Source organism: Poeciliopsis prolifica, unplaced genomic scaffold (genome assembly GCF_027474105.1).
Source record: "Poeciliopsis prolifica strain line A6 unplaced genomic scaffold, Auburn_PproV2 SCAFFOLD010, whole genome shotgun sequence".
Taxonomy (NCBI): domain Eukaryota; kingdom Metazoa; phylum Chordata; class Actinopteri; order Cyprinodontiformes; family Poeciliidae; genus Poeciliopsis; species Poeciliopsis prolifica.
The window spans coordinates 12,038,494-12,050,652 of NW_026562385.1; the positions used below are offsets into that span (position 1 = coordinate 12,038,494).

The window sequence follows — 12,159 nt, forward strand, 5'->3', positions numbered from 1 at the left end:
GTAAACTGTTGCTTTAGTCAATCCACTGGCATTTGGCGTCACATGAACCGACGTTTCTTATCCAGTCTTATAATTAAGGTCAAATTGTGCTAGATGCAGTTGGATCTGACTGAGGCTGTGATTGGACTGTCTAGTCAGGATTTTTACGGTACATGCAGTAATTCTGGCCTGCTTTTGGAAAGTGCCTGGAGATAACATCTGTTGTAACTCGGCTCTATATAAATACACCAAATTGGACAGGATTGAACTTGACGTTGCGGGGCCGGTTACTCGAAAGGTCACTTATGTCCAGCGTGGTGTGTGCTCTGTTTCCACAGCATACTCCACGCCAGGCGCCACAGCTCCCAACAGGTTTGTCGGCATCGGATCACGGGACAACAACTTTCTGAACATCCCGCAGCAGACACAGGTAAGCTGTGAGGGATGTCCACTCCCAGAACCACTCTCCATGGTTAAACCGTTAGAGGAAGCTCATCTGCCTCCACTGTAATTACTGGTGAAACTCAGGAAACGTATTAAATGAGTGGATGTGAGCCAGAGTTCCTTACTCCCTCGCTCTGAGAAACCTGCTGCAGGGTTTCCTCCACCTCTCCAGTTACACCAACCCACAGCGCACCATCAGTGTGCATTTGTACATCTGTATTTTACTGTACGTGTGTGGTTTACCATATGTGCTCAACTGTTTATTTGGCATGTACGCAGCCTGCCCTCAAGGCAGACGGCCCTTTTCCCCTCACTGCCTTTTTTTTTGTTTTCCCCTCGTTCTCTCCCTCTACCTTTCCCTATCCCTGCTCCACCCGATCCCCCACTTTTCCACTTCACCTACTTCATCCCTCAAACTTTGCTCGCTCATATTTAATTCTCCTCTTTTTACTGTTCGCCTCTTTCACCTTCTGCGCTTTCTTAAAAATCGCCGTTCTGCATCTCCCCCCCCCAACCCCTTCTCCTCCCCTCTCCTTGTGCCTCCACCATTACCACCAGTACTTTTCTCATTAGTGTCTAACCACACCCGCCTGGAGCCAGCTCAGCCCCGCACCTCCACACATGGAAACCATCTCAGGATTCCCTCCCTTATTTCTCTGCCCTTCGTTCTCTCGCTTTGTCTTGCTTTTCGTTTCTGCTCCTCTCAGTTTCACTTCTTTGTGCCATTTTCACTCATTTGCCCCGTCAGTATTTCGTTTTTTTTTTTTTTCTACCGTTACTGAAATTCGCTAGCACGTCCTGAATGTTGCAAATATTCCACGGGTCTTTAGAGCTGGGATGATTTGCACTCTGTTGCGTTTAAGCAGGATAAAAACTCAGGTCTTCACAAAATAGCAGAGAGGTTTGGGGCGAAAGTGTCTACGTGGTGACTAGAGGTCAGGCTGCACGGAAAGCTTCAGCTACCAGCTGTGGCCTTCTTATGCCCTCTAGTGGCAAGTGTGTTGCTTTACAACCAGAAGAGAAAAGAAACAAGATCCCAAACAGTGCAGAGCCTCCCAAGCCTTGGTCCCCAAAGAGCATCAACCTCTTTTGTCATTATTCAATAATTATTACATTCATTTAGCAGAAATGCTGCATTGTGTGATCAGATTTTAGATGACCATGAATTGTTACCAGATAATACAATTTTTTTTTATCACAATTCCTTCTTTTTGATCATAAGAAAACGTGATCTTTTATATTAATCACATCATTTTTTAAAAATTTTATTCCCACAGTTTTTGTGGTTTTTACAGAGGCGTCCTTATCGGAAACCTTTCCATTTCCTGTGAGCTACAGTAGAAAACGAGCACCAGAAGTAACATTTAAATCAGTTTTTGTTACTTATGTTTTAGAGTTAAACAAAAGATTGACAGAAAAAAAAATTCCAAAAAAAATTTGAATTAAAAAATGTATTTATTTTTGTCATCTCATCCTCCGACCTTCGGAGGGCCCCACAGTGCTCCCAGGCGGGCCCCCGCATCTATAGACCCTGGTGTAGGGAACCCGAGTTTTCAGCCCGCTTCAAAGTCTCGGCCGTCTCGTTACCCCGGGTGACCAGACATGATGTCATAGCCGGTTGATCTTGAATTTGAGACGGGTCTTGCTTGGAGAAGGATCCGGGGAAAGAAAAGAGGGTGGTCACTGTCTGCTGCCAAGGATTTAGAGGCGATGCTTACAAGAGATAGATGGGTGGAAGGCAGAGGAACTAAGAAGGGAGAAGTTACAATGCCCTGGACCCGCCGAGGCCCGCCGGGGCCCGCTGTGCCCCCACCGCCCCGGGCAGTGTGCGAGCCGAGAAGGGCAGAGGGGGAAGGGATTGTATTCATGCGACCTGTTAGAGTCAAACAAAACAAAAGGGCCGCTTTCCCGGAGGAGCGGAGGAGTTTCCAAGGCTTGACTTTTAGAATGTTGGCACTTGAGCCGTCGGTGGCAGATCCCGCAGGCCGAGCAGGGCAGCCAACTTCAGCAGCAGCGACCCAGTTCTGCCCCCTGCTCAGGCCGACTGGGAGACACCCGACATGAAGATGGTGTGAGTGACACAGAGGGTCGGGTGCTGCAACGCTACTGCTACTGCAGGCTACTGCAGGCTCGCAGTACGCCAGAACAACACCAACTGGACTTCTGTCCCCAAATCCAGCACACTGTCAGCAAATGTGCAGCACTTGAAAATACCTGAATTGAAATTATAAATAGATTGCAAGATTTTTTAAAGATAAAATCTAAAAACATATTTCTCTACTCGAAATAAAATCATCCATTGCAAGCATTTAGGTTAATGTAGCCCACTTTGCTGTACTCTTCTTAGCCTTCCTGTTATCGGCTTAAAGTCTCGCTCTCTGTCACAGCTTGAATGAAGAATAAACCCGTCTCAGTGTGTCAGAGATAATTCAGTTTCCTTTTAAAAATGTTTCCACATCTCATTTCTATGATTTGGTTTTTAGATCCCTCACTAGCCACACTTGCATCCATCTTTTTATACACATTTTGATGTATCGCATTAAAAAAAGTTGACTATTTCCTAAATTTTGCAACAAAAAAAAACCAAACAAACAAAAAAAACGTTTTTGTGCTCCCTTTAAGTGGTTTTCAGGCTTTCCAAATAGGAGTTAATACTGCAAAAGGCCAAATGAGTTAATAATGACTGGACTTTTGAGTTTATAATTGGCTGGAAATTGCAAGGATCTTGGTGCACTATTAAATGGAGTCATTCAGTAGTTAAGATGTTTCACCTTGTTTTTACATTTACAAAAGCATTTAACACAAAACTAACTGCATCTCTTTTTTCCCCTTTTTTGTCTCTTTCAGTCTTGGTTCCTCTGACAAGATCTGTGCACAAACCAGCAAGTAGATATCTTTCTTTACAATTCAAAATGAGGAGAAAAAAAAAAAAAAGAACAGAGAAACAACCTGCAGGACGACAGTAATTGTCTTACCAACCCGCCGACCAGCCCTGACAGTACGTCTCATCTGATATGAAATATAACCAAGCAACGCAGGAAATTACAGTCGCATGACGCTTCTAGTGGAACCCTGGACATGTTCACGCAGTCAGAAGGGGGAGGACCTGATTCGGGTGAAGAGGGAAAGACGAACCGGGTGGACTCGAAGGAGGCCGGGAGGAAGACGGAGCTGCGGAGGACGCGACACGCGGGCCTCCTCTCGCCCGGGAACCACAGCAGCGATGCGGCAGCAACAGGCGGATGCGGGGCAGCGGTCAGCTTCTCCTGCTTTCCGAGGACGCATTGTGAAACAAATGGCTAAGAAAAAAAGAGAATAAAACCAACAAGCTACAAAAACGTCACCCACAACGGACCCAAAACCCAAATGAGACGATGAGTGTCCAGTGAGAACAGCTCCTGCGATCTCATCATCCCCCCAGAGCAAAACCCGATTGGCTCCAATAAGCAAGCGACCACGCCAAAACCTATCTTGATTTAAAGTTGCACTACAAGCTGAATCAGTCAACACTAACCCATAACGATGTGCACTATTTACCTGCGAGGCATGGGAGGTAAACCACACTCGCCGAGATGATTTTTACGTTCTACGAAAAGGAAACACCACCAGGTACAAGAAGCCTTCAGGCGTCCTCCACCCGGCATGGTTCAATTCAGCCAATCACCGGTCTCCCCTTCGCTCACAACGTTGTCAGTCTGTGTGCCATGACTGCAGGATTTCTCACCTTTCAGCTCATGATATTTCTATTTGTATATGTAAAAGCTTTCCTCCTTTATTTTTGTTTTTTTTCTTTGGTTTTTACCCGATAATCTCAGTAAATTCCCTCCACACACGATGCAATCGGTGTCCTGGACGCTGAGAAATTTCACCGCTATTGGCAGCAGCTATGAGTTTGGCCCCCAGTCGTCCCCTTTTTGTAACATAGATGAACGCTGACGAATTCTCTTTTCCCTCGCGTGTTTTGTTTTCTTATTTGAATTGACTCCTTTTTGGATTTGTACTATTTTCTAATTGTTTTTGTATTTGAATGGCAGCACCTTAAAGCGAGAGAAGAAGAAGAGGTATGTTGGGGGGCAAAGAACGCGGAGCGGCTGGCTGACCCAGAGAAACAAAAGTGCTTGTAAAAAGTTGAGGAATATGCCCACCTGCTGTTTTAGATGTGGGGATTGGTATCATGGGGAGCTACAGTGAGCAGCTGGTCAGACAGGAGCTCAATCAAAGCAGCGTAAAGAGATGAATACGGCCAAGTCAACTTTAAATTTCTGAGTATTTACTAAGAAGCGAGGCTTTTTTTATTCTTAAAAATCCCTGGAAAATGATGACAATCACTTGCTTGAGAAGAAGGGAGTCAAACAGTAAATACGTGCGACCTGCCATTCCTCAGTACGAGCCTGATCAAAGTCTGAGCTCGTTAGGAAAAAGCACCTAGTGGCTACAGGTGTTATTGCACTTTAATTCACTTAGCATTTACTTGACATTTTGACTGACTGTGGGGCCCATTTCCACTTGGAAGGCAGAATTTGAGACACAATGTGAGACAAATGAACTGGATCCTGTCACATGTAGTGAAGATCGGAGCGCTGAACTCTTTATCTGCACTTCCGATGGCACGCATCACTAGCGCTAATGATTAGCCTCACAGTGGGTCGTGATCGTTAACATTTAAAGAATAATTCTGTTCAAAGTGTGTCAGCAGGTAGTGAGTGTCTTTCCTGCAGTTGGTACGTTAGCCCCAGAGGCTGAAGCTAGCAGCTTATCCATGGTCAAACATCTTTTTCAAACCGAAAAGAGATTTTTATTTTTATTCTACTTGATGCTTCCAAAGGTTTCTGGATAGAAATGATTAAATATTTTTGACCAAATTAAAACTCTTAAAGAGGGGAAAAAAAATTTGATAAATGAAACCAGTGGATAGTAAAGATATTGTTGTGGTTTCAGTAAACTGTGCTTCGCAGCTTACTGAGCTGGCAGTTGGTCGTTAAAATCACCGGTTCTCAATGCTTATTGAACACAAGACGATCAATGGCGGTGGACTGCCTTCTACCTCTGCTTGAGAACTTCACAAAATACAATTGGCAAGAACCACTAAAGCATTTGTGAGATTGGAGTTGTTTTAAGGCCTAGTCCGTACCTAGCCAGACATTGGGAGGAATTTTTTGGGCCTTTCGTGGAAACAAAAACTCAGTTTTATATCCCAAAAACCAATAATTTAGGAAAACTAACCAAAGTCGCTGGTCACTGCAAACCGACCAGCGACCGACCGAGGGGTTTTTGTTTGGATTACGAACTCTTGAATTTCAGAAACTGTAGATTTTACTTTTACTGAGACATAATTTTTGATGACGAGCTCAAAGTCTGAGCTCGTTAGGAAAAAGCACCTAGTGGCTACAGGTGTTATTGCACTTTAATTCACTTAGCATTTACTTGACATTTTGACTGACTGTGGGAGAACGTGGGAGGCACGTTCTCCCACGTTGAGTCAACGTTGAGTCAAAGTAGAGATTTGAGAAAACTGCCTTTGTGTTTGGGATGAGCACATGGAAAAACTGAGTTCCAGGGTTTCACGTATTTCCGTCTACAACAAACAACGCGGCAATATATCCACGCGATCTCACAGTCCAGATCATCTTGTGTCTTATTAAATTTATCCTCCAATATATTTAAACGTAGTTTAACCTATTTATGAACCTTTCGGCGGCATGCTTAATTCTAACAGGAAGTTGTGGGGATTCTGGTCGGCTGACATAATTTTGAGCCCCTGTCTGTTTGGCATGTTTAAGACGACGCTCACTGCCGTGTCCGTGGGATTTTGGTGCGGATGAAAAGTTTTCTGAAAACGATCCGGCGTCTACGACATTTTTAAAACAATGTGGTGGAGGGATTCACTTTTTATAAAAATCTGATCGTGGTCCTCGACCGTCCCAAACGTGTCAGCTTCAGCCTCTGGAACAAGTGAAGACGTCAACGCAGGATGTCACTTCAAAATAAATCAGTGTCCTCTAATTTGGATTTGAGTTTGTTTTGTGAAAAGTGAAAGGGACACACTTTGTCTTCAGTGTGTGTGAGAGAAAGGGCTCACACACAACTAGATCTAACAGCTGTCAGCTGTAGCTTCCTGTTCATGTTATCAGTTTCCTCATCCAGCAATCAAAGAAGCATATTATCCCGAATAATTGTTTTATTGACACAATTTAATTGTTCTCCTACCAGAAGGCCCTTCACTGTAGGAAAAGAAAAACCGAGTGGGGTTTTGACAATCACGGGATTTTTTATTTTCTTTTTTAAATTATTTTTTATTATTCCTGGAGACAGACAAGCCGTTGGACGATAACGAAAACACCTGCTCTGTGATCTCCATCTAGTTGAGTATATTTCAAAAGAATTACAATTTGTAAGTTGGTCCTGTTGTTTACACTCCCAGACAGCCTGCTGCTCCAAGAGCCGAGGAGGCCACACTGCGGAGAAAAATGATTACGTTACATTTCTGAGGTTTTTTTTCTTCTTCTTCTTCTTCTTAACGGAGGCCTACGAGGTCAAGAGTCAAACGTGTGTGCCAGTTTTGTCTGCCAACTGCCTGTGACAGTAAAATGGAATAGTCGTCACGGTTACGCCCCACGCAATTGCATGCACTCACACACACCAGCACTCCCTTACCTACCCCTCCCCCCCATGACCCCCCTGCCCAGAAGAGCCCTGATAGATCAAATAACTGCACTGATACAATCATGCCAGCCAGTTGCATAAGTCAAAAAAGATTTTTTTTTTTGTAAGCATGACAGTAGATGGATCATCACTCGGCGTGTCACGTTTTAAATCCGACTCGTGACAACCGTTCAGTATTAATCACGCAGCCCTCCCAACGACGCCACGCACGACAGATTTCAAAGGGAAGTCTTAAATCGAGACAATCTGTGGAGGCCTTTACGCTTCGTCACGTTGTTTGTTTTTTTTCTTTTTCTACATATAAACCCCCACTCCTCTTCCATCCCCCCCCCCCCCCGCGGCGCGCACGTTCTCCCACGTTGAGTCCGAACGCCCATTCAACCTCACAAAATAACTGGACTGCCTGGCCGTGTTCCTTCAGCGCAGGGGAAGCAGTCGCAGTCGGCCGAGCTGACCGCTGCGTGGAGAGGGCTGGGTCGGCTGGACGAAGGCGGTAGGCTGATTTCTTTTCGAATCAAAGGAAGTGCCTCTGTATTCCCATTATGCAATTTGTCAAACATGAATTCAGGTTGTTTTTTCCTCACATATATAAGCTATAGTGAATGGTAATTAAAAATGAAAAAAACAAAAAAACAAAAATATATGTCAGGAGCGAATGGAGGAGAAAAAAAAAACAATGACAGCTCACTAGATAATCTCAAGCATCTTTATATATAATACACTTTTATATATATTTATAGATATATACTTTTTTTTTCCTGTTTAGTTTGCAAGATAAGCTCTGTGGCAGTCTAGTTATTTTTTGAAGCATGGCATACATCACACAGTCATAGGATGCATCTGGAAACCGCTAATCGGAGCCGTCGAAGCCCACGGCCGTCGCAGACCCGTCGGTAGAGACGCAGAGTATCGGCTAACGTAGACGAGGAGTCAAAAATTAAACGAACAGATTTGCTTTTCTTTTATCGTTTCGATGGGAAGTATTGTTCTTGAAAACTAAATGATGTATGTTGATTGAGCCATGTGCAATGCCTTGGTAGAGGAATTGTGTTTGTTAGAGAATGTTTGAGGGTGTCATGCAAAAAAAAGAAAGAAAAAAGAAAAGAAAACTGAAAAAGGAGGAAAACCCTCTAGATTTTTTTTCCCTTTTTTTTTTTTTTTTTTTTTTTTTTTGTCAGTTTGTTCGTTTGTTTTTCAAGTCCACACGCTCCTGGACTCTAAATACACGAGCGGTGAGATGAAAGAAAAAAATAAAAAAATAAAAAAAAGAAAAGAGAAAGAAGAAAAAAAAAGTTTGGGGGACATTGTTTTAGTTTTTCTGTTTTTGTTTTTCCGTTGTTTCCTTTTATCACTTTTTCAAGAAAAGAAATTCGTTTTTATTGACGGGAGTTAAAGGAACAATTTCGCAGCTCGTAAAATATATATCACTATGAAAACTGGTGCTTTCGTAAATGAATAAAGTACATTCAGTCTCTATTATACATAAATAATAATAAACAAAATGAAATGTTATCATAAAAACTAATTTTTAGGAAATCATGCATTACTCTATTTCTTTGTATTTACCGGGGAGAGGGAAGGAGGGTGTTCATTGGACGAAAAGGTTGTTGTAACAAAAGGCATTTTTCCTCTCCCAAACCTTTACAACAAACAACAAACACGTCCTCTTGTGAAAAGAAAAAAAAACTTGTAAAAATTGTCACTTGTTTCCTGCGGACACTATCCCACCTACCACTGATCCTAATGTGGAACAAAGACAAGATCTTCCCAATATTTCGGGAGATGCACAAGTCTGGATTCCTGTTCCTGAATGACAACAGCAACGACAACAAAAGAGAAAAACGTGCTGTAAACGACGCCGTCTTCGTTTGTGACTCACTTCCAGGATTTCCTCCGTCTGCGGCCAGCGGGGTTGCAGTCGTCCCGAGTCAGTAGCGACTCCAACCCCGTCCCCCCTCCACCCCCCACCCCCCCACAGAAAACCCCCTCCGAGTCGCCCTCCCCCCGAACACCCACCAGCTGTAAATGATGATAAATATTTGTTTGGTGACGTAGTGTTATAGACTCAGAGCATCTTTAAAGGTTGTCCCTAAAAAGTGCCTTTTGTTCACAGATTCCATCTTGTATTCCTGAGTGCCCATCTCAAAAGAAAATAAGTCCCCTCCCTCATATTTCTATATCTTTCTTCTTCTTCTTGAAGCTTTTTCAAGCAGTATACATAGTACTAAAGGAAATTGGTGTGATTTAGTTGCTCTTTTTATTGTTCAATACTATAGAAAAGCTGAAAAAAAGAAAAAAAAAAGCCTAAAAAAGATCTCTGTCTTGCTTCTCTTCCTCTGTATCTTGTCGTCTGTTTATCTTGGACACTGGAGTAGTCTGTAGCTGCGTATCCTTCTCTCTCTCCCCTCAACTTTCTTTCCTCCCTATTATCTCTGCAGCGCGGTTTAAAAAAAAAATTAGAAAAATGTAAAAAAAAAAAAAAACTTAAAAAAAATACGCAAAGATTTTTTGTTTCGTTTCGTTTTTTTTTTTTTTTTTTTTGTCTGAGCAGAATGCAATTAGCTCACATGTTATCCTTGTCTGTACGCTTCACATTGTATTACCATACCCATCTTCTCCAGCTTCTCCATTCAACAGCTAATGTAAGTGAACAAGTTACACCACGAGGCTCTGGGCGGGGCCGAGGACACGGGGCGGGGGTCCGGGGCCGACGAGAGGGGGCCGGTTCCTGGTGGAGGGGTAAGAACACCCAGCTGTGATCACCAGCGGGACTGCTAGCATAGATGGCTGACATTTTGGGTGGGGCGGGGGTTTATGCTTGTCATAGAGAATTTTTTTTTAGAATGATGTGTGAGTGAGAAAGTTTGAAAGGAATATAAGGCTCTGCCCACGTTTACTCAAATATTTTACTTGTTTTTTTTTTTTTTTTGCCCTCCAGTAATGATTGGAAAATCATGATTTTTTTTTGTCCCCCAAGTGCAATACAGACTTGGCCAACAAATACTTGAAAAGTTAAGGAAAGAACAGCTTACTTTGCACGTGATGAGAAAAAATGGCATTTATCTCACCATTAAAAAGAAAAAAAAACTTCACCAAGAAGCTGAAATGGAAGATTATGGTCTTACAATTATTAGGAACAGTGTAGCGACGTCGTAATTCGGGTTTTTGGAAATTGTCTGTCTGTATTTTGAAGTCAGATTTTCTGACTCTAAATGTCGAAATACAACATTAATGCCTCTAGAAGTAGAAAAGTGTGAGATCTCCTCGAGTCAAATGCTGCACATAAGCTAAATGTGTTTAAAGTTTGAGATTTGAAGTATTTGTTAGAGCATCTCCCAAAGTCCGATTAAATCTGTGATCATCCAGTTCTTGAATCGCAATAAAATAAAACCAGTATTTCTTTCTGGCTTTAGTATTTCAACAGTCAGGAAAAAGCTCCGGCTTTCTAGAATTGAATCAACTTCGATCAGAGTCCAACTCTGGAAGAGGAGCAAAGTGTTTAAAGTCGATGTTCCTCCAGAAGAGCATTAAAAGTAGAAGTTCTAGAAAACCGTCGCAACTGATGAAGTCAATGGTTGAAAGGTTCACATTTCGCCCAATTAGCACAGTTGCTACATGACTTATCAGCTCACAAAGCTGACACTTTGTGAGCTTTTCTTTGCAATCAGTCTAATGAAACAATCAGCCAAGCTGCCACAAGAAGCCATTTCAGAGAGACTCGTATTGCAGAGAGCAGTGTGTGTGTGTGTGTGTGTGTGTGTGTGTTTCCAACATGTTCTATTGGGCTCAGATTAGATCCAACCCGCCTGGTTGTCCTTTCACTTCTTACCCAGTTCCAGCAGAGGGCGCCCCTCTCATCTCCCCCATCCTTTCTACAGAGCAGCATCCCGTCCTCACAGGCCCCCCCTCCCAGAGCCTGTGGTGAAATGCATGTGTTAATTACAGTTTCTTTTCCATAATAATAATAAAAAGCAGTTTGAAAAGAGCAATGCCTTGACCTGATTGAATAAAAGGATGTTCTTGACTGTAACCCCTGGTCTACTGGCTCTTTACTCTTGTCTGCAGCAGTGATGGAAAGATTTCCAGATGATGGGCACCAGAATGAGGCCGAGTTTATTTGGGTTTTTTTTTAAAGCGCCTCACGGTTGCATCAAGTTTCTTCATTCTTGGACGCTTCGACAAATCGCCCAATTAAATTACCGTCTTTAAAGTCAGGAATGGTAGACAACTTTTATTCAATTTAAAAAGTGAAACTTTCACCTAATACAGCATGCAACTTTTAACCTAGCATAGCTTAAGCCATGCTATTGCTGGAGCTGGTGCATTAAATAAACCTCTTAAATTAAATAATGCTTAGCCTGGAGGCCCACCATGGTTGTTTGTTCTCAGTTCTTTGACCTTCATTGTTTTGGGTCAGCAGTGGTTGATTTCTGCCCACTATCTCTTTCCTACAGTTAAAATATGATCTCTGATCTTAACCAGACCTGCAGAGATTCAGATGTTCTGGGTGGTTTCCTGGTCGCTCTGGAATAACACCGGAGCGCCGTCTTCATGGGAATGTTCACCGGGGGCTGCGTCCGTCCTCCAGCTAGAGAAAACGATGGCTCTCACCGTGGTTCGATGGCGTCCCAAAGCCTTAGAAATATCTTCAGAACCAGTCGTATCATGTCTGCGCCACACCGCACTGATGCAGTAATTCGCCCAAAAAGATCCCCAGAGTCGACGCGCACGTTTGCCACGACGACCAAAACCATTGAGATGAAAGCAGTTGGGGACCGAAACAAAGTATTTTAAAAACTTTTTGTGCCTTTTTTTATTTTATCTGCTAAAAAAACAAAGTCATCTTTTACATTGCTGTAGATACATACGTAAAGGTTTGCATGATGGCGTTATAAGAGGTTTTTAACTCCTTATGCTGGATAACTTCCTTAACTGGCCTGAACGCTTTCGGCTCGGGTAAAAGTAGGTCGATGATGTTTATCTGTAAAAAGTCTTGCGGTACCAAATGAAAAGGTGTCCATCCGTGTCTAACCTACACAGAACCCTTTCTGGAGTAAAAACCTTTGAAGGTTT

The 12,159-nt window shown here is 42.9% G+C and overlaps 1 protein-coding gene across 1 annotated transcript in view; it reads left to right on the forward strand.

Annotated features, from left to right (window-relative positions):
• The window catches only part of nfixb (nuclear factor I/Xb), a 177,922-nt gene extending 166,806 nt beyond the window's left edge, over positions 1 to 11,116 (forward strand). Inside the window, 2 exon segments of the mRNA XM_055036242.1 lie at positions 318 to 409; positions 3,271 to 11,116. Of these exon segments, the coding sequence (XP_054892217.1) occupies positions 318 to 409; positions 3,271 to 3,285 (107 nt within the window). The 3' untranslated portion in view covers positions 3,286 to 11,116.
• The last annotated feature ends 1,043 nt before the right edge of the window (positions 11,117 to 12,159 follow it).